The sequence below is a fragment of the Leptonychotes weddellii genome, chromosome 4, assembly GCF_054177405.1.
Source record: "Leptonychotes weddellii isolate Sample4059 chromosome 4, ASM5417740v2, whole genome shotgun sequence".
Lineage (NCBI taxonomy): Eukaryota > Metazoa > Chordata > Mammalia > Carnivora > Phocidae > Leptonychotes > Leptonychotes weddellii.
The window spans coordinates 89424443-89445612 of record NC_138372.1 but is presented as its reverse complement, the minus strand read 5'-3'; the positions used below and the strand labels follow the sequence as shown (position 1 = coordinate 89445612).

At 43.1% G+C, this 21170-nt stretch overlaps 1 protein-coding gene and 1 long non-coding RNA gene across 2 annotated transcripts in view; one reads left to right on the top strand and one right to left on the bottom strand.

Annotated features, from left to right (window-relative positions):
• LOC115943959 (uncharacterized) overlaps nucleotides 1–21170 on the top strand; it is a 1191882-nt gene that overhangs the window by 468178 nt on the left and 702534 nt on the right. The window lies entirely within an intron of this gene.
• Nucleotides 1–21170, bottom strand: part of SLC22A15 (solute carrier family 22 member 15) — a 61213-nt gene that overhangs the window by 31137 nt on the left and 8906 nt on the right. Inside the window, exon 2 of the mRNA XM_081816795.1 lies at nucleotides 13796–14008. Coding sequence (XP_081672921.1) covers nucleotides 13796–14008 — 213 coding nt within the window. The remainder of the gene's footprint in view (nucleotides 1–13795; nucleotides 14009–21170) is intronic.

Here is a 21170-nt window from a genome sequence, read left to right as displayed (position 1 = left end):
CTATTGTGGACATTGCTGCTATAAACATCGGGGTGCACGTACCACTTCAGGTCCCTACATTTGTATCTTTGGGGTAAATACCCAGTAGTGCAATTGCTGGATCGTATGGTAGCCCTATTTTCAACTTTTTGAGGAACCTCCATACTGTTTTCCAGAGTGGTTGCACCAGCTTGCATTCCCACCAACAGTGTGGGAGGGTTCCCCTTTCTCCGCATCCCCGCCAACATCTGCCGTTTCCTGACTTGTTAATTTTAGCCATTCCGACTGGTGTGAGGTGGTATCTCACTGAGGTTTTGATGTGGATTTCCCTGATGCCGAGTGATGTTGAGCACTTTTTCATGTGTCTGTTGGCCATTTGGATGTCTTCTTTGGAAAAATGTCTCTTCATGTCCTCTGCCCATTTCTTGATTGGATTATTTGTTCTTTGGGTATTGAGTTGGATGAGTTCTTTACAGATTTTGGATACTAGCCCTTTATCTGATATGTCATTTGCAAATATCTTCTCCCATTCTGTCGGTTGTCTTTCGGTTTTGTTGACTGTTTCTTTTGCTGTGCAGAAGATTTTTAATCTTGATGAAGTCCCAATAGTTCGTTTTTGCCCTTGCTTCCCTTGCCTTTGGCGCCAACATCTGTATTTTTGATCATATGATTATCACAATCATTGAGTTCATAAGCCGGGCATGTATTATACTGTATTTTCAAAAAGGATTTGAGCGGGCCAGCACTAAAGGCACTGGCATTCACTCATCAAAAGAAAGTAGGCCTGTAGGAAAATCAGGCACCAGCAGCAGGTGCCTCACAAATAAAAGATGAAAGGAACATAAATATGGTGAATGCTGGTTTTGAGTACAGAGCCAGGTGCCATGCAGAGCCATCTAGCTCTTAAGGATGAAAAAAAGGCACGCAAGCAGAAGTGAAGAGTGTTGACTATTGACAACACTGGGTAGGAGTGAAACATCCGGGAGGTTTTCTCATATTTGGATTCTTACTGCTCCGAGGCTAAGAATAAGATGGCCCCTCCCATAAAGGGGTAAAGTATTGTGGATGTCAAGAGAAGGTGCTCTAGCTGCAACACAGAGAGTGGAATAGACCCGTCAAAGGTCATTACGGTGATCCAAACCAGCCTGGATGGGGTGGGGGATTAGAGAAGAGAATGGATTCAAGCTGGAAATACAGACTTGGGTTGAGCCACCCATGAATAGCTATTGTATGATGCCAAATAGATCAATCACAGATTGAGTGAAGCTTGAAGTTTTTTTTTTTTTTTTAAAGATTTTATTTATTTATTTGAGAGAGAGAATGAGATAGAGAGCATGAGAGGGGGGAGGGTCAGAGGGAGAAGCAGACTCCCTACTGAGCGGGGAACCCGATGCGGGACTCGATCCCGGGACTCCAGGATCATGACCTGAGCCGAAGGCAGTCGCTTAACCAACTGAGCCACCCACGCGCCCGCTTGAAGATAAGTTTTAAAGGAAATATCAAAATGTGTTTTTAGCATCTCCCTTGAAATCATCAAACCTTTAGCTTTATGGAAATGTCACAAGTCAAAACAGTCACTTTTCTGACGTGGCAGAGATAGGATAATCTAAAAAAATTAATTATTGCTTTAAAGTGGACTGCATGCTTATACAATCCTAAAAACAAAATTAATGTCCAAGTGATGAAAACTATGTATCAAAGACATATCAAATGGGAAGGCTCAGCACCTTACAACCAGATAGCTAAAAACCAACCAACTCTCACATAATATTCTCCCCTAATCCCAACAAACACCTTTTATAACAGGTATTATTATTATTATTATTCCCATTTTATAGATGATGCAGCTGTAGCTCAGACACGATCACCCTAGAGTAAACCAGGGAGCCTGCACCCGATGCTGGCATTGGTCTCAAAACCACCTTCTTTGAGTACTGTATGCTTGAATTAGTTAAATCATGTAGGCCTTGTGCTTGGGAACATGAGAAGGCTGGGAGTGCAGAGAACAGAATAATGTACTTAAAAATCAACTTCCAAAGTGTTTTATTTGGGGCGAGGAGGGATTTATCACATTCCACAGTATATGTTTTAAATACAAATACCTAAAATTTCTGTATTTTTTTAGGATTGATTTATTTATTTCAGAGAGAGAGGGAGAGAGAGAGGGATCATGTGCGTGCACACGCACGAGTTGGGGGGAGGGGCAGAGAGAGAGAATCTCAAGCAGACTCCCCACTCAGCAGAGAGCCAGATGCCAGGCTCCAGCCCATGACCCATAAGATCATGACCTGAGCCAAAACTGAGAGTCAGACATTCAACTGACTGAGCCACCCAGGCGCCCCTAAAATTTCTGTATTTTTAATTGAACTTTTATGTACTATTGATATCCTCATATACCCACATGACACAAAAACGCACCCCCAGCTTGTTTGCTTTTTTTTTTTCCCTCTGCTGAACAGCAGGATGCTATCCCTTCCCTATGGCACTGGAACACAGATTACAAGATGCTTCTTAAATTGGTCGTGAATAAGGTGAAAAAGCAAGAGGAACCCTTCTTAAATGAACTCTGAGAATTCAGACACATATCCAGTCTCTGCCCTGCGCAACTTCTCACCAGCTCTGTCAATGTCACAAATTTGTCTGTCTCTGCTTCAGTTTTTTCCTGTGACCTGAACTGTCTGTTCCCCCCCTCCCCCGCCATGTATGGTGACATTTCATGGAATAAGAGTTGAGAAACACGCTGTAGCCACAGACCACTGTAACAGAACATTGTGTGGTAAATTAAAACCATGCACCCTAAGCTATCCAAGCAGTGGGTCCTCTCCCTTCCCTGAGGAGGCTGTGCGTGCCTGTCCTCCTTGTTTGGACCCACAGTGGGTGAATGTGAATAACGCCTCACTCACAAGTGAATAACGGAGGGCCACTGGCATGCAGAGCCCCGGGGAGGGCATGGCTCCCCACGGAAAGCAAACATCCATCACCCCACTTTCATGTGAAGCCTGGCACCTCCAGGAACTGACTGCCCTCGGCTCAGGCGGTGCCCTGTCCTCCCACGCTCACTCCAGCCCCACCTCGTCCCTGGTGAGCTCCTGTTCACCCTCCACGGCCCTGCCTGATCCGCTGGAGCTGACCACGTTCTCCATTCTGCTCTCTCCCTATTTTTGCTTCAAAAATGATGTTCGGTGAACTACACGTTGACTTGTCTCTCGCGTACAGTGCTGTGAGCTTCTTAAGGACATACTGGTGTCTAAGTGCTTATGTGACAGGACCGGCACTTAATGAAATATTTGCTGAATTCTTTATGTAACAAGAGTGAGTGTTATGGTTTATAGGCATCTTCACACACAACATCTCAATGTCACGACCTCGAGGATCAAGTTGTGAGCTTATGGATAGGCAGGGCAGGAACTGCCTTCCTCGTCACTCAGGAGCCACTGAGGGGTGTTCTCGCAACAAGAAGAACGAGGCAGATCTGGAATCAGAGGGGTTTCTGTCTTCCATATGACATGTAGAATCCTTTGGCTTTATCTTTAGCCTCTACATCAATGAGAAAGAAAACTATGGAGAAACACCCCCCTCCCCCCAACAAAACCATTGCAGTTTTCTGGCTAGAGAGGCAAAATCTGTGCCACTGAAACATACTTCCAAAAGCCTGAGTGACAGAAGCAGTGTGGCCCCTGAAAGCACTTTCACTGGCCCACAGAGAGCCCCACTGGGAGTAGCAGGGAGGAGGAGGAACACTGCCGTGAACAGCCCACAGAGCATAGGGGTGGGGGCAGCAAGCCAGGCGGGGGCCATGGCAGGTCTCTGAGGGGCACCCAAGCCCCTCGCATGGCTGCCGTGTCTCTTCTAAAGGTGAACTTTTATGTACGAGCCCGGGGTACATCACTAGTCCCAACTCGGACCTCCCTGTGGGGGGGAATGGACCCAATGGCACAGCCTACTTGATCACCAAGAAAAAGGAAGACAAAGGAAGCTTCCCCCAGCAGTCCAGACAGGCCAGCCAAAATGGGCAGACAGCACTGGGCACGTGCTTACTGACAGAGCTCTTGCTCACCCCCAGTCCTGTTTTGGTGAAAACCAGGTCATAGGACAAGGGCCAGAGCCCAACCCAGACCCTCAGCGTGTCTGTATTTCGAGGCTGCAGGACTGGAACAGCAACAGGGTCCCCCATGCACCTGCAGGACAATTCTCAAGGAATCCCCACAGGGCCAGCAGCAAGCCGGGTTCGGCTCCCTCAAAGAGTCTCAGTGCTCCGGTAACCAGCCCAACCAAGCTGCAGCCCTCCACCGTCCTGTAGCCCCATAAACATGTTCACTGCTTTGTGCAGGAAGATCTCACTTCAGGAGAAAATCAGGTAAGCAGAGGCCTCCAGTGACTCGGGAGCACTCGGACAGGGTATTTCAGGGATGGTTTCATGGTAATTAACTAACTTGCTTCGTTTCAATGTAGTTGTCACTGTGAATTACCACTTAATGGGTGAAGTGTGCAGGCTATAACAATCAGTGGTACCCGCATAAGGAAGCAAGACATTAAAAAAAATTAGCCCCTAAAGCAATTATTGCAGTGAATTTTTCACATAGTTTTAATACTCAGTCTTTTGACCCCAGGGTATGTCTTGGGGAAAATATATTAATCTCAAAAGAATAATCAGTCAATTTCAGTTCTTCAATATCGACGATGATATTAAAGATTCCAACCTTACTCTTTTCGGTGCAAACATTAATTAAGCATGATAACTGTGTGCCTCCGTGATATCTGGTACTTTCTGAATGAGTCAGAGCTCGGGGAATAATTTGAATACAGCAGACAGCAATTTGCTACATAAATTCACCCCAATGGCTACTAGCTCATTTTAAAATAGTCAATACTTCTAGATTAGAGGGGTTCTTTTTTGCATTAATACCAAGTTAATCACATCTACATAACCTTTTATTCACCCTTCCCCAAACCCTCCATGAATAACTTCTGCAAGCCCTGACCTGAATGTAATAAGGTGCAGGGGGTGGGGGGTTTAAAATATGCATTTTTAAATACAATCTGCTTAAACTATAGGATTCTACGGGCTCTATCTTGATATTTATTTTCAGGGGTTTTATGTGAGGTCAACGGGCTTTATACTTGCCTTTTTTTTTTTAACTCTCATTTTATACCAAATTATTTCAATAAAAACCATATCGTATCTATATACCACAAATCTATATATTAAGAATATTTACCAACTAATGGATAAGTTACCTGACAAGTTCCGGGACCAGTTTCAATGCCACCACTTTGTAGATTTGGAGGAGCAACCGAGAAACTACAGAGGTAATTAAAATTGAATTAATGCTGAGAAATTCATGAAGGGTTTGGTTGGGGACCGCATGCACCAAAACAAAGATGAGCTCAACTGGGGGCGCAGGGACGAGCAGCCCTTAAAAAGGGGCTGGCTAAGGAGTGACTGCAATTCCCATCCCGCCCAGCATTGCTGGCCCCAGTGGCAGCTCCTTGATCCTCATTCTCGTTACTCTTCCCTCTGCCGTGGCTTCTCTGCTGACTCTCATTTTGGTAGCGGCAGCAGGAAACTTGGAAACCACCCATACCACCTGCTTCGAACCACTCCAGGACCCAAACACCACCCACACAGGGCTCCGGTGTCCAAGGCAGAAGGAGAGTGCAGGAATTCACACGGGACTCGCACACCCTGCGTGCTGGGCATGAGGGTACACGAGCTGGATGCTTTATTTGTACCCTGAAATAAAATGAAATGACTTCAGGGAAAACATGAGATCTGCACTAAAAATGGAAAGCAGACGAGCATCCTCTTGGGTCTGCCTGAATATATTCGGAGGAGAGACGTGGGTGGCCCCGTCACCGAGGGCAGCTGGTTGAAGAGCCTGATGCAGGCGAACCTCCGTGGAGCTCGGGGGCTGCTGCTTGTTGGACCTCATTCTCCCTGGCTACTTTTGGTTATATCAGTAAACCGCTAAGTTTCTTTGGGCTTGACAATTATTAAAGCTTAACTGAATCGTTACTACTTTGGTAGTACTTGTGTGTTTTTCGGGTTTTGGTTTTTTTTGGAGGGTTGGGGTGGGGGGCACTGCTAGCCAGGATCCCCACGAGATGGATACAAATATCCTGAGAGTTGCACAATCACCTTGGGGAAGGCAAGCTATCTGCGGAGTGACAGATTCGCAGGTAGGCTGATTCCCTCTTTCCTTCTGCTTCGGTCACATGCCACAGGAATCTGTGGCCAGGCTCCACCATTTACTGTGTGACCTTGAGTAAGTCGCCAGCTACTCTGAGCCCCCACATTCTGGTATTTTTCATTTACGAGCCACAGTACAAACACTATGACTGTCTGCCCTTCCTCCTTAGAATTCACTGTCAGAGGCAAATCCAAGCAGGTGATGGGCAGCCCGGGGTAGGTATTTATTTCGCTCATGTGCCATTGTGCTACGGTCACTTAGCCCACCTTCGTTCCCACCAATCCACTCACCCATACTTGCACCCACTCTTCCCAGGCGGAGCCCAGCTCCTCCCCCTGTTCTGTGCGGAAGTGCTCTGAGCTGCTGAGGACGGCTGGCAACGACTGGGGAGGCACTGGGACCCTGGAGCCCGCTCCTCTTCACTGACAGCAGCAAAGCACCTAGCTCTTCTAAATACTGAGATACCATTAAACCTAAAGGCTTCTGTTAGTTCCAAAAAAAAAATTTTTTTTGAAAATCACTGGGGTAGTGGAAAGAATAGGAGCTCACTGAACCCAGACCAGCAACTTATTAAATGTGTGATTTCCGGCAAATTCTCTAAACTCTCTACATGCCAGTTGTTCCATCTATAGCTCAGGGCTACTGGCAGGGCTAACTAAGCGGCACATGGGGAAGGTCTCTGAGAGAGAGCCGCTCACACAAGAGCAAATGAAAAGGTAGTCACAGTTATCGGCCTCTTCACTGTCCTCTACCTACCAAACCTTATGAAACTCATCTGCAGCCACAAGCTCTTGGTATGGAATGGTCTCATTGCAGCTGAGGATCCCACGGGGACTGTGGGCCTCTGTCTGTACTCCTCCATCCACAGAGTGGGCAGGCCACGGCCACCGTTGCAAAGCATTATGAACCCACTCAGGCCGGAAGCAGCCGGTGTAGCATCCGGGATGCTCCAAAGATAATTCATCCCAAATCATGACACCGGCATCCCTGTGGAACATCCCCTGGAGATCCCACAGAGCAGTGGTGCATTGATATCCCCAACTGTGCAGCTGGACGACCCCACCCCCACCCGCCATTCTGGACACATCTTGGAGCACCTGCTAGAGACAAGGATCATTGTCTGCACAGAGAATATCTGCCTTGAGATCCTCCCCTGAGGTAGATAACCGCCTGACCCCCCGATGGGATGGGAACCTGATGTGTGCCTCTCTACCAGGGGAGGAATGTAGCAGGCACCTATAAATCTATAATGGTAGACGTATAATCCAGATGGATAGCAGCATATACATCCAAGTCTTTGTGCATCTTGGGAATGAGAAAGGACGGGTGAGTAACAGGAGGAGGGAGAGGGGGTGGGGAAGAAAGAGTGAGCCACAAAGAGAAAACCAGGGAGACACAGGCAGAGAGAATGAGGCAAAAACGTGGGAGAAAGAGACAGAGAGAAAGGCAAGACAGAGGCAGCCAGTGAGACAGAGACACAGAGAAAGGGAGAGAGAAAGAAATAGGAGGCAGAAGAGAAAGGCAGAGAAACTCAGATGGGGAGAGGTGCAAAGAGAGAGACACAGGTGCCGAAAGACAAAATGATAGGGAGCGGGAGAAAGAAAGAGAGAAAAGAGAGAGCACGGGAGAGGAGAGGAGGGAGGGAGACAGACTCACAGTCATGGTGTGATGACAAAAGCAGATGGCAAGAAGGACAGTGACTCACAGATGCGCCCCAGCTGTGGTCAGGGAGACATGACAGGCGGGTAAGGCGAGGCCATCTTAGCCCATCGTCTTTTTTTTCTCAGAGCTGCTTTAAACATCGCTATTCCATCCCATTTCTCCTGCATCTACCAACTCTTTATCTGGGGAGCAGTAGCCCTCCGTGCTCCCTTGTGTCCATACTCAGCCTCCAGTCGAGCCCTGTGAAGGGTGAGCCCCCGGGGTGCCAGCACAGGAGGTGCGCTGGTGACCAGGGCGCCCCTTCCCGCTGTCCTGGAGCGTAGGGTCTGATGGCGCTCTCCCTCCTTAGCTGCCTATGAAGGCTTTCTCTAGAATCAGGCGAGCAGTAGTTGCTCAAGGAATATTTGCTAATAATGGTGTCCCTCTGGTGATATGTAAAAGGGCTCCCAATTACGGATTTCATTAGTATTAATTTAATTCAGTTCCACTGAAATGCACTGAGGTCTGCTGTGCTGAAGCACAGTGTTGCTATGGGATCCGATTTACCTTCCGGTACGAAGCACATGCTGTGGGATATTCGGCATAAACATTACTTAGCTCCCACGCTGGTATACGAGCATTCTCGTCGAGGCTGCGCTGTCCAGCGCTGGTCAGCTGGCCTTCTCTTCAGAAAGCCCATTCTCCAGAGGGAGCTCCTACAAGGACTTCAGTCATCACGGTGTCTTCAGCAATGCTTACTTTGCTTCTATCTGATTAAAATAGTGGCCTGCTGACTAGCAATGATGACTACTAAAAAAATGGGCTATCTCTGGTGAAATTAAAGACACCCAAGGTACATGAATTAGCTCAATATATTTTAGAGACATTCACTGCCCTTCCGTGAATTTGTGAGATAATCCAGGGTGCTCTGTATTCTTTATATAGGAGTGATGCCCTAGGCTAAAATCCCTCCTTGGTCCTGAGACAGTATGAATTCTGGAAGATTCTGCCTGCTTGAGGCTGGTGGGGAGGGGAAGTGTCAGTACCCTCCCTATGGAAAAGTGGGAGTTTTTCTGTAGTGACCTTTTGTGTAAACAGTATTCAGAACACCAATAAAACCACAGAGCTAGGACTTCTCAAGCCTGCAAGATATTTTATTCTGTGTTTCTCTGATAATAAGAATTGAGTTAATAAATGTTTTGACATGTGGCAGAATTTGGTCTGAGATCCACTTTCATTGTAATGTGGTAATGGATTTGTTGGGAGTGCAGACTTATGGCTCTCACCCACTGCAAAATCCTATGGGGGCAATAAACAGAACAAGGGCCTTTTGGAGAAATGGCTAATTTCACAGTTGGAATAGGGGGAGGTGAAAGATGAATCTGGAATATCTTGTTATGCCCCAAATTTTTTAAGTGCTCAAAAAAACCCCAAAGTGATGGGCACGTCAAAAGGACACAGGAGGACTTTCAGCTCCAGGCAAATGTAGTAAGTGTACTTTTCCCTGTTTTTCCCACTATGTACAACTAAAAACCCTGGGCATCATGTACGAAACAAACATAAGACAACTCTGAAAGGTGGAGAGAAGACCAGCGAGGACTCAGGGATCCAAGGAATGACCCGGTGGTGAGTCCCTGGGTTTCTCTTTGCCTCACATACCCGACACTGGGTGCTGGAGCAGGGAGCAACTCAGAAATGCCAAGAGGAATGACAAAAGAAGCCCCAACCAAGCCTGCTCTCTCCAGCCAAAGGCCCAGGAAAGGGGCAGCCCAGCAGGACAGGACATTTTTAGACAAGAACTGCTTTATTCCAGCCATTCACCACCACAAAACAAAACAAAAACAAAAACAAAAACAAAAGCTATGGCTCTAACCCCATTCACAGGAACAAAGGCTAAGTGGGGAACCTAAATATCTCCCCCTCCCCGGCTGGGCAGTCATAAGTCATCCCACTTCACTCCATTTGGATGTGTCAGAAAAAGACAAGCAGGGAGCCAGCACTTTCATTGCTGCCGCCTGCACTGAGGAGCTCTCCATACCATCACCATCACTACCACTATCACTGATGTCAGTGTGAGCACACGGGGAGACTGGATTTCCACCACCACGAGGTAGTAATGAGGCACCCCTCCCCTCTTTCTGTGTCAGAGCTGAGTCTGAGAAAGTCAGCTAATACGGAAGATTTAACTAAGACCCAGAACCTCTTAACATAATCCCCGAAACTTCAGGTTTCAAACAAAAATAATTCGTGATGCTAACAACCAGAAAATCTCAAAGTAGAATGAAAAAAAGACTGCTGAGATGATAGAGATGTTAGAACTATCTGAGAAAGATGTTAAAGCTGCCATAACAACCATGCTTCAATGAGCACCTGCAAACATGCTCGAAACTGATGACAAAATAGACTCGGTGAAAATACAGAAAGTCTCACCAAATAAAGAGACCGTATTTTAAAAAGAACAAAATGAAAAATTTAGAACTAAAAAAAAAAAATACAATGAATAGGTTCAAGAGCAGAATGAAAGGGACAGATGAAAGAATCAATAAACTTGGAAATAAAACAATAGAAAATATCCAATATGAAGACAAAAATAAACTAGACAGAAGAAAATGAGCAAAGCTATGGGGCTATAACAAAAGAACTGATATTTCTGTCTTGGAGTTCTAGAAAGAAAGGAGAAAGGGGGATAGGCTAAAAAAAGAGTACTTGAATAAATAATAGCTGAAAATTTCTCAATTTGTCAAGAGCCATAAACCTACAGATCCAAGCAGCTCCAAGTAAATCCCAAAGAAGATAAACTTGAAGAAATCCACACCAAGAAACATCATAATCTAACTTCTAAACACTAGCGATTAAAACACTAAAAAATCTTGGAAGTAGCAAGAAGGAAATGACACTTTCACTATAGGAAAAAGACAATTCAAATAATAGCATATTTCTCATCAGAAACCATGGAGGCCAGAAGAAAGTGGCACAGGAGTTTTTAAATGCTGAAGGAAATGAACTGTCAACCAAGAATTTTATTACCAGTGAAAACAAGAAATGAAGGAGAAATCAAGATATTCTCAGATGAAGGAAAACTAAGAAAATGTGTCACCATCACAACTACCCTAAAACAGTGGCTAATAGAAGTTCTCTAAAAAAGAAAGAAAACATAAAAAAGGGATCTTGGAACATCAGTAAGGGAAAAAGAACACTGTAAGAAAAAGTTGGGGTAAATACAACAAACTTTGCTTCTCTTGAATTTTCTAAATGATGTTTGATGGTTGAAGCAAACAGAACACTGTGTAATGTGATTCCAAGAGTATGTGGGACCATATTTAGGACAATTATATTATAAACAGAAGAGGGCAAAGGAATGTAAAGTGAGGTAGAATTTCTGTATGTCACTCAAACTGGAGATCTGACAATATCAGTAGACTGTGGTAAGTTATGTATATATAATGCAATGCCAAGAGCAATCACTAAAAAAGCTATACAAAGAGATACACTCAAAAAATACTGTAAGTCAAGGGGCGCCTGGGTGGCTCAGTCATTGAGCGTCTGCCTTCCGCTCAGGTCATGATCCCAGCGTCCTGGGACTGATCCCCGCATCAGGCTCCCTGCTCAGCGGGAAGCCTGCTTCTCCCTCTCCCACTCCCCCTGCTTGTGTTCCCTCTCTCTCTGTGTCTCTCTCTGTCAAATAAAATCTTGAAAAAAAAAAACAAAAACTGTAAGTCGAAATAAAATACTAAAAAATGATTAAGTAACCTACAGAAAAATAGGAAAAAATTAAAGAAAAGAACAGAGAATAGAAAACAATAAAAAATAATGAACTGGAAGACATAAGTTCTAGCATATATCAAATGTAAATTATCTAAAAACACAAATAAAGACAGACATTGATGGTGTGGATTTAAAATTTTAACCCAACTCGGGCATCTGGGTGGCTCAGTCAGTTGAGCTTCTGCCTTTGGCTCAGGTCATGATCTCAGGATCCTGGGATCAAGTCCCACAGTGGGCTCTCTGCTCAGCGGGAAGTCTGCTTCTCCCTCTCAGTCTCCCTTTGTGCTCTCTCTCTCAAATAAATAAAATCTTAAAAAAAAAAAAAATTTGACCCAATTCTATGCTGTCTACAGGAAACTAACTTCACACATAATGATATAGGCAAGTTGAAAGTAAAAAGGGCAAAAATACATATCATGCTACCATTAACTGAAGAAAGCAGGAGTGGCTAGATTAGTGTTTAACCACATTTCAGAACATAGAAAATTACCAGGGACATAGAGGTATATTATAAGATGATTTTTAAAAAAGTAAATCCACCAAGAAGACATAGCAATCACCAATATGTACAGACTAAACAACAGAGCTATAAAATATATGAAGAACAAAATGAAAAATTTAGAACTAAAAGAAAAATACAATGAGTAGGTTCAACAGCAGAATGAAAGGGACAGATGAAAGAATCAATAAACTTGGAACTGAAGACATAAACACCCCTCTCTCAACAACCTCTAGAATAACTAGGGAGAAAATCAGCAAGGATACAGAAGAAGTCAACAATACGATCAACCAACAGGATCTAAACAATATTTATAAAACACTCTACCCAACAACAGTAGTTGGTTCAAGTGTCAATGGAACATACACCGAGAGAGACCACATCCTGAGTCATAAAAGAAACCTCAACAAATCTAAAAGAACTGAAATCATACAGAGTGTCCTCTGACCATAATGAAATCAAACTAGAAAGCAAAAACAGAAAGCTAACAGGAAAATCTCTAAATACTAGATAATTAAACAAGAGACTTCTAAATAATCGCTGGGTCAAAGAGGAAGTCATAAGAAGAAATAAAATACACTGAGCTAAATGAAAATAAAAATAGAGCATATCAAAATTTGTGAGTCACAGCTAAAGCAGTCCTGAGAGGAAAATTTATAGCACTAAAATACTTATATTTGCAAAGAGGAAGACGCATTAAAAATACAGCCTATCAAGTCTATAACCTAAAAAAGAAAAAAAGAAAAAGAAACCCAAAGCAAGCAGAAGAAAGGAAATAATAAAGGTAAGAGCAGAAATCAATACAATTAAAAAAAGAAAAATAATAGGGCAAAAAAATCAATGAACAAAATGCTGGTTCTTTAAAAAGACACAAACCTGTATGACTGACAAGTAATTAAATCAGATAGAAGACACAAATTACCAGTATCAGGACATAAGAGAGATTTCATTTCAGAATCTGCAGACATCAAAAGGATAATAAGATAATACAGTGAGCGACTCTACACACATAAATCTTAGATGAAATGGACTAATTCCTTGAAAAGCACCAACTGCCACAACTCACAATCATTTAAATATCCCTATAACCTTTAAGAAAATTGACTTCATAATTTTAAAACTCCCCAAAAAGAAATCTAAAACAAAAAACAAAAAATCCCAGATGATTTTACTGGAGGGTTCTACCAAATATTTAAAGAACACCAATTTTACCCAATCACTTCCGGAAAACAGAAAAGCGTGGAATACTTCCCAGTTCAGTTTATGAAGCTAGTATCACCCTGATACCAAAACCAGACAAAAAAAAAAAAAAAAAGAACACGACAGATCAATACCCCTCATGTATACAGAAGCAAAAATCCTTAACAAAACATTAGCAAATAGAATTCAGCAATATATAAAGAAAAAAAAAACAGTTTGCATTCACTTTTTCGAAGGACACGCTAAGTGAAATGCGGCTCTTCTGGAGTTTCTATCTTCGACTAACCAGTTTGGGAAGGCTCCCGCTCTTGCCGTTTGTAGCAAGAAGGAAAAAGAATGTGTTTTCCTAGGATGGTCTCCTTTAACTCTCAAAGTGACTAGACAGCTAACTGAAGATGGGGCTGACCCTGAAACCAACCAGACAGGCAAGCGGGTCCACGAGGACCGGGAGGAACGCTCACCCCGCGGTCAGAACGGGCTGCCTCTGCCTGGCCGCCCCCCCCCCCCACGGCGGCCTTACCTCGGACGCGATGGAGGTGAAGCTGCCGCTGAAGTGCACGTGCTTGCGGACCTCGCTGCCGTTGGCGGTCCGCAGCCAGTCCCCGAGCGCGCGATCGTCACCTGCTGACCGGTTGCCGAGGCTCTGATTGGGCAGGAGCCCCGCCAGGTCCCAGCGGTACGCGGGCGTGGCCCCCACCAGGGCGATGAGGATGGCCTCCGTGGCCACGTAGAGCTGAAGGAGCAAACACACAAACCCGTCTGTGTTGGAATTGCAATCAGCAGGCTTAAAGGCCTCACAAGATCGGTGTCCTGCTTTTCGGAAAACTAGGCCCATCCAAGCAAAGGTCAGAAACGTGAAAAGGAAGCTTCCTCCCGACCTACCACCGACAGAGTCGTCAGCGATCCCCCTTGTAAAGCGCCCTAGGGCTTTTTCCAGGGGGATCTCCTTCTACATTTGAGATACCTCTGATGCTGGGGAAACCGCACAGCGATGATTCAACACTGGCGAAGGTGAGGGGGGGAATATTACGGGCTCTGATCTGGAAGACTGACATTCCAGCTCTCTTCCCTCGACACTACACCCTCTGTTCAGATAAGCAGGCATCAGGGCCCCAGAGTATCTTGGCCTTGGATTCACAATCTAAACCCTTTGTGGCACAGTCAAATGTCTCAGAAAACGGCATATAAAGAGAGAGAATATATTTATATACATAGTAAAAGAATATACAGAGTATATACACATAGAGTATATGATCATATAGACTATGTACAATGTGTACATATGGAAAGAACAGAGTATAGAGAGTATATACACAGAAAAAATATATAAACAGAGTATATATATTGATAATATAGAGAATGAGCACCAGCAAAAATACTTTATTAAAACAGATAATCATAATACGTACTTGAATAGGTACTATTTTAAAACATAGTACACAACTTATAAGATGTAAAGAAATTCAAAATCCCAGTAAGAGATACTCACTTTATAACCCTTAGCCCTACTTAAATCACTGTTTAATCTAAACATAGTTGTTCTCCCAAGGAAAAAAAAATTCATTCTAGAAATATTTATTGAGCATATAAGCCATTTGTCTCTGATTGTTCTGGGCCTTATAGCTATTCACAATTGGGTTTATAAGCTGTTGAGCCCTATGCAGCCTTTTTATGCTATGAATTTCCATTTATATTAGTTCTCGTTGTTGGATGATTATTTCAAGCTTCAAATAAATTAGGAAAACACAGAATTCGTCTGTTCCAGCGAGATCTCCGTAAGTGAGACAATCTTATTTTAAGAAATTACCCCTATTAACTTAGAACCTGGTTATCTTGAAATACCTTTAAGCAGAACAAGTGTTCACAAAATACAAGGCTGTGATTTCTCCACAGCATACAGTAACACCCCCAATGGATGGATGCGCTGACTGAGGCACAAAGAGGTGGAGACTTGCCAACAGCTTCAGCTCCATCCACAGGGAACCCTGGAGCTTCTTCCACACCACTCTGTAGGGGCATATTCAGCTGTTAAGTGGATAAGCTAAACCGCCAAAGGCAGAGTGATCTATCACAAGCAGATGATGGAATTACTGTCAAGGAAAGAGAAAAGAAGTCATGACATTGTGTGTGTCATAGCAGAAAGCTAATGTAAAACCCAAGGTGTGATTTTTGCACTCTGGGAAAGGCTGCGAGGACAGAAGGCAGCCCGGATCTAGCCCCAATCTATTTTGAGGCGAGTGACAGTGGGCCTTTCGAGATGTACCAAGCCACCACCGGTCAGTCTGCGTGGGTGATTAATGTGGAATGCAAAGGAAATCATGTTTTTAGATTTCTATTGCTTCCTGGCCCCTATTTGCATACTATTAAGGACGTTTTAGAACAAGAGGCAATCAGTTTATAAAAATAAAAACCTTAATAATTACAAGAACAGAGAGATTACACATTTAGCAGCCGCTATAATTACCAAACCCGTTTGCGTCATTTTAATAACTGCCCCTCCTTATTACAATCTGCTGGACTTAATTGATGGGTAAAGAAATGAGAAAATATGGGGCAAGGGAACTCTGGAGATGAGGCAGAACACATGTTCAAAACACAGCCTTCAATTGGGCAAAGCAAACTAGTTATATTTTCTCTCTAAATACGCTATTTTCTGCTTTTGGTCCTACCATTCCCTTCACCTGGAAAGCACTTCACGAGGTTCAGCAGAGTCTGAACGTTTCCCATCCTCCCAGATGCAACTCAGGTACCACCCCCGCCCACCTCGCCTTCCTCTCCAACCCTCTGGAAGCCCTCTCCAGCTTCTGCCTACCCCCCAAAAGCTCCATGCTAGACCTTTGTTAGACACGTATCCCTTTCTTCACTCCATTATATTTATGTGTTTGCTCATCTTATTTTCCTAGCAGAACATTCCATCTCTGAGGACAGGATCTTTGTGTGATCCAGCCCTGGGCTTCCACAGCAAACACCTCAGGGCCTCGATACGTGATAGCACACACTCAAGTGAATGAATGAATGAATAAATGACCAGGAACGCTAGTAACAACAGCAAACAGTTCTTTAAGGCTAATTAGGTGCCAGGAACTGTTCTAAGGGCTTTGCCGGAAATATGTTCACACATCATATTTCTTATTCTAGGTAAGAGAGGAAATGCTCAAAGGGTCCTCTAATCTGAGGTGTGTTTTCTCATGGAAACCACCATTCTCAGCAATAGCTATGATGTGCAGAAAGTTCAGAAACTACATGCACCCTGATGTTTATAGCAGCATCATCTACCTTGGCCAAACTGTGGAAGCAGCCCAAGTGTCCACTGACAGATGAATGGATAAAGAAGATGTGGTATGTACACACACACACACACACACACACACACACACACACACACACACAGAGAGGAGTATTACTCAGCCATAAAAAAGAATGAAATCTGGCCATTTGCAATAACATGGATGGAGCTAGAGAGTATAATGCTAAGCAAAATAAATCAGAGAAAGACAAATACTGTATGTCACTCACATGTGGAATTTAAGAAAGAAAACAAACGAGTAAAGAAAAAAAAAGAGAGGGAGACAAACCAAGAAACAGACTCTAACTGCAGAGAACACACTGATGGTTACCAGAGGGGAGGGGGGTGGGGGTGGATGGGTGAAACAGGTGATGGGGATTAAGGAGGGCACTTGTGATGAGCACCAGGTGATATATGGAAGTGTTGAATCACTATACTGTATACCTGAAACTAATATTACACTGTATGTGAACTATAGTGGAATTAAAAATTTAAATTTAAAAATGAAAAAAAGAAACCAGTTCAGATACAAAGAGCTGGTGCTGATACATATCCTAATTCATGGAAGGGACCAGTGAAACTTAGTTCATCAGTATTATCCCTAGCAACCTGTCGCCTCAATAAGCATTTTCACCTTCTCATCTCTGTCCTCCTCCCACCCCTCACAATGTTTCCAGTGCCCACCCCGCCCCTGAACGCACACTCGTACACCCAGGGACCTCAACCGCACACCCAGCGCCATGGCTTTATGACACCAGAAGGGTCCGGCATATGCAGCTCAGAACTCTAGGACGGTGCCACCTACTTCTCTCCCCCAGAGTCCAAATATTCTCTTGATCGTGTCTCTGCTATTACTCCACAACAACCGCGCACACATTCACCCACATCTTCTTGTCTAATGATGGCACCCATCAGCAGATGGGCCTTAAAGCCACAATCAGAAACCACCATCCATGTGCCTTCGGAATGGGGCCCACCACATCGCAAACAGACCATTATCTTCTCCAACGCTACCTCTAGGGAAGAACAAGTGCCCCAGATGGCTGCACTTTTTCCCCCCCTTTCAATGTCATTATAATTAGAAAAGTGACCAACATGCACCAGGGGACTGAAATTTTTGAAGTTGCAAAAAGTGAAGGTTTTAAAAAATGAATTTATATCAACAGCATTATAAGCTTTTATAATACTCCGGAAACCAGAAACGTCCCCCATTAATGATCTCATCACAATATCTTGTGCTGTGAAGTCATGGTAAGTATGACGCTGATGTTTTAAGTAGGAAAAATGGGCAACAGAGCAATTAAGTGAATCATTCAAGGTCACGTATGACACTAATAGCGAAACCAGGATGAGAATGGGAGTCATAGAACTTTGAGGCCAGAGCTCCTCAGAGGAAAAAACAAACAAACCAGGAACATTCAAAGATGACTTTATTGTTATCATTACTGTTAGTCTTTTCTGCACTTAGGACTCCGTTATGTAATTGACTCAACCAGTAGCATGACGTAAGCAAGCATATCATGGACGGCAGGACCAAATGCCCAGCGCCCAGCACAAATTGGGTATTCAGTAACTATTTGTTAGGTGACTTACCGATACCACTTATTTTATTTATTTATTTAAAATATTTAGTTATTGTGCTCTGAATAACTGGTGTCTCGAGTCCTGTTTCTTCCCAACTCTAATTCATCCACGTAATGCCGCCAGATAGGTCTCCCTGAGAAGCTCCTCATGAAGCTCTTCTGGCCAAAACGTATTAGTGGATAAGTAATAAATGTCCTAGCATTCCAGATCTCCATTGTATGGCCCAACTGCTACCTAATCCACATTCAAGCTTTCTGTACTAGCCTACTTAAATCCCAAAACGTGACTTCTCATCACGTGGTGTGAAAAGCATACGAAATCTATATGCCTGAGTTAGAACCTCAGCTCTAAGTAAACTCTCAGCAAATCAAAACCTCTCCAAACTTCACGTTTTCTTTCAGTGAGACTGGACACTAGTAGTCCCCCTCTTTATCTAATTCATTTGTATCTAATTAACCTATTCTGAGGGTCAAATAGGATGCTTCTTTAGCCAACCCTAAACTGTACAGCCCCATACAAATGGTATCTATCGGTGCTTTCCAAACGTTACTGAGCAGGGTCTGATCCTACAGCCTGGGGGAGACCTGGTCCCACACATCTCTAGCACGCTCTCGTGAGCTCAAGGCTACTGCTCTGGGTCACACTTGTTGTACAAGGCTACAGGCTGTTCTCTCTTCTACATGTTTTTTCCCACCTTTATGGTTTCCCATGTGAAATGACCTTCCCACTTCTCTTTAGACCCAAGCTCCCAAGTTCAACTCAAGCTCAGCCCTTCTGAAGTCTTCAACAAACCACTCCAGACCACACTGAGGGCTCCCTTCTTAACATCCAAAGCATCTATTCGGTGGCGACACTATTACCGCGAAAATGCTATTCTGTATAATTATTTAACAGGGTAGATATGGTGAAATTCTAATTTGTTAATGATTCTCTCCTGAAGGAAAGAAACCCGAATTTACATTTCTATATCCTTCCAAGTAAACCCAACACACCACTGTATATGTAACAGCCTATGATATATTTTGTTAACCAAATGGTGTAGGGAAAAAAAAAAAAAAAGATGATGATGGATGACAACCCAGTAATTCCAGGACCTAATCCTGGTTCCAACCACTAATTAAGACTTTGGACAAATTAAGCATTTGGGTAAACAGTGATTTAACCTGCATCTGTTTCCCCCTCTCTCTCAATCTTTCTCCTGAATAAAATGGTAATACCACCACCTGACCACTTCCTTCTGTTACTTCAGCTTCATTCTCCAATTTGAGCGAGTACCAACACTTTGCAACACATCGTATTATGAGCCTCAGGCGATAATAAGGATAGATAAGAAACAATTACTTCCTTCTAGGCAAATACATTCAGGTGAGGACAACAAATATACACAAAGCTACAAACACAAGGCCGATTTTGACAAATGCAATATTAGCCAGGGTAGATATGAGATTAATGAGAACACAAAGAAAGTGGATGGGAATTCCAACTGTGAGAATAAGGAAAAGGTTGCAAATGTGATACCTGAGTGAGGCAGTGAAAGGCCGGTAGTGGGTTAATCAAAACCAAAATTTTTAGGCCAAAAAAAAAAAAAAACAAACCAAAAACCAGGCCAATCAGAGTCAGGAAAGGAAAGAACATATTTTTAGTGTTCTCTGAAGAAATATTACAGGGCTAGCTCAGCTTTTCCCAAACTTTGGTCACCTGGATACCCCCTGCAAGAGTTTTATGTGCTCATTTTCTGTTTTCTACTATTAATAGTCTTTTAAATAGATTCAAATTTTTTCTTTAAGTCTTTATTTAAATTCCAGTTAACATACAGTGTAAAATTAGTTTCAGGTATACAATACAGTGATTCAACACTTCCATATATCACCCGGGGCTCATCACAAGTGCACTCCTTAATCCCCATCACCTATTTCACCCATCCCCCCACCACCTCCCCTCTAGTAACCATCAGTATGTTCCCTAGAGTTAAGAGTCCGTTGTTTGGTTTGCCTTGTTTTTTCCTTTTGCTCAATGGTTTTGTTTCTTAAATTTCACATATGAGTGAAATTATATGGTACTTGTCTTTCTCTGATTTATTTCACTTAATACTCTCTAGCTCCATCCATGTCATTGCAAATGGCAAGATTCCATTCTTTTTATGGCTGAGTAATATTCCATTGTATATATATACCACATCTTCTTTATCCATTCATCAACTGATGGACCCTTGGGCTGTTTCCACGTTTGGCTAATGTAGATAATGCTGCTATAAACATCGAGGTACATGTATCTCTTTGAATTAGCATTTTTTTATTCTTCAGGTAAACACCTACTAGTGCAATTGCTGTATCGTAGGGTATGTTCTATTTTTAACTCTTTGAGGAAGGTCCATACTGTTTTCCAGAGTGGCTGCACCGGTTTGCATTCCCATCAATAGTGCAAGAGGGTTGCCCTTTCTCCATATCCTTGCCAATACCTGTTATTTCTTGTGTCATTGATTTTAGCCATTCTGACAGGTGAGAGGTGGTATCTCATTGTGGTTTTGATTTGCATTTTCCTGATGATGAGTGATGCTGAGCATCTTTTCATGTGTCTGTTGGCCATTTGTATGTCTTCTTTGGAAAAACGTCTATTCATGTCTTCTGCCCATTTTTTAGTTGGATTATTCATTTTTGGGGGTGTTGAGTTTTAGTTCTTTATATATTTTGGATACTAGCCCTTTATCAGATATGTCATTTGCAAATTCGATTCAAAATTTTTAACTTAAGCAAATTTGCAGAGAAATACAATTTTATATCAATAGAGATATGGCCAGCCAGATAGAAACTATAAAAATAAACAGCATGTCATAATGCCAAGTGTTGGTTAGTATGTTTTTATTTAGGGTGGGCCACAAGAGAGATTTTCTTTTTTAAAAAATTTTTTATTGTTATGTTAATCACCATACATTACATCATTAGTTTTTGATGTAGTGTTCCATGATTCATTGTTTGTGCATAACACCCAGTGCTCCATGCAGAGTGTGCCCTCTTTAATACCCATC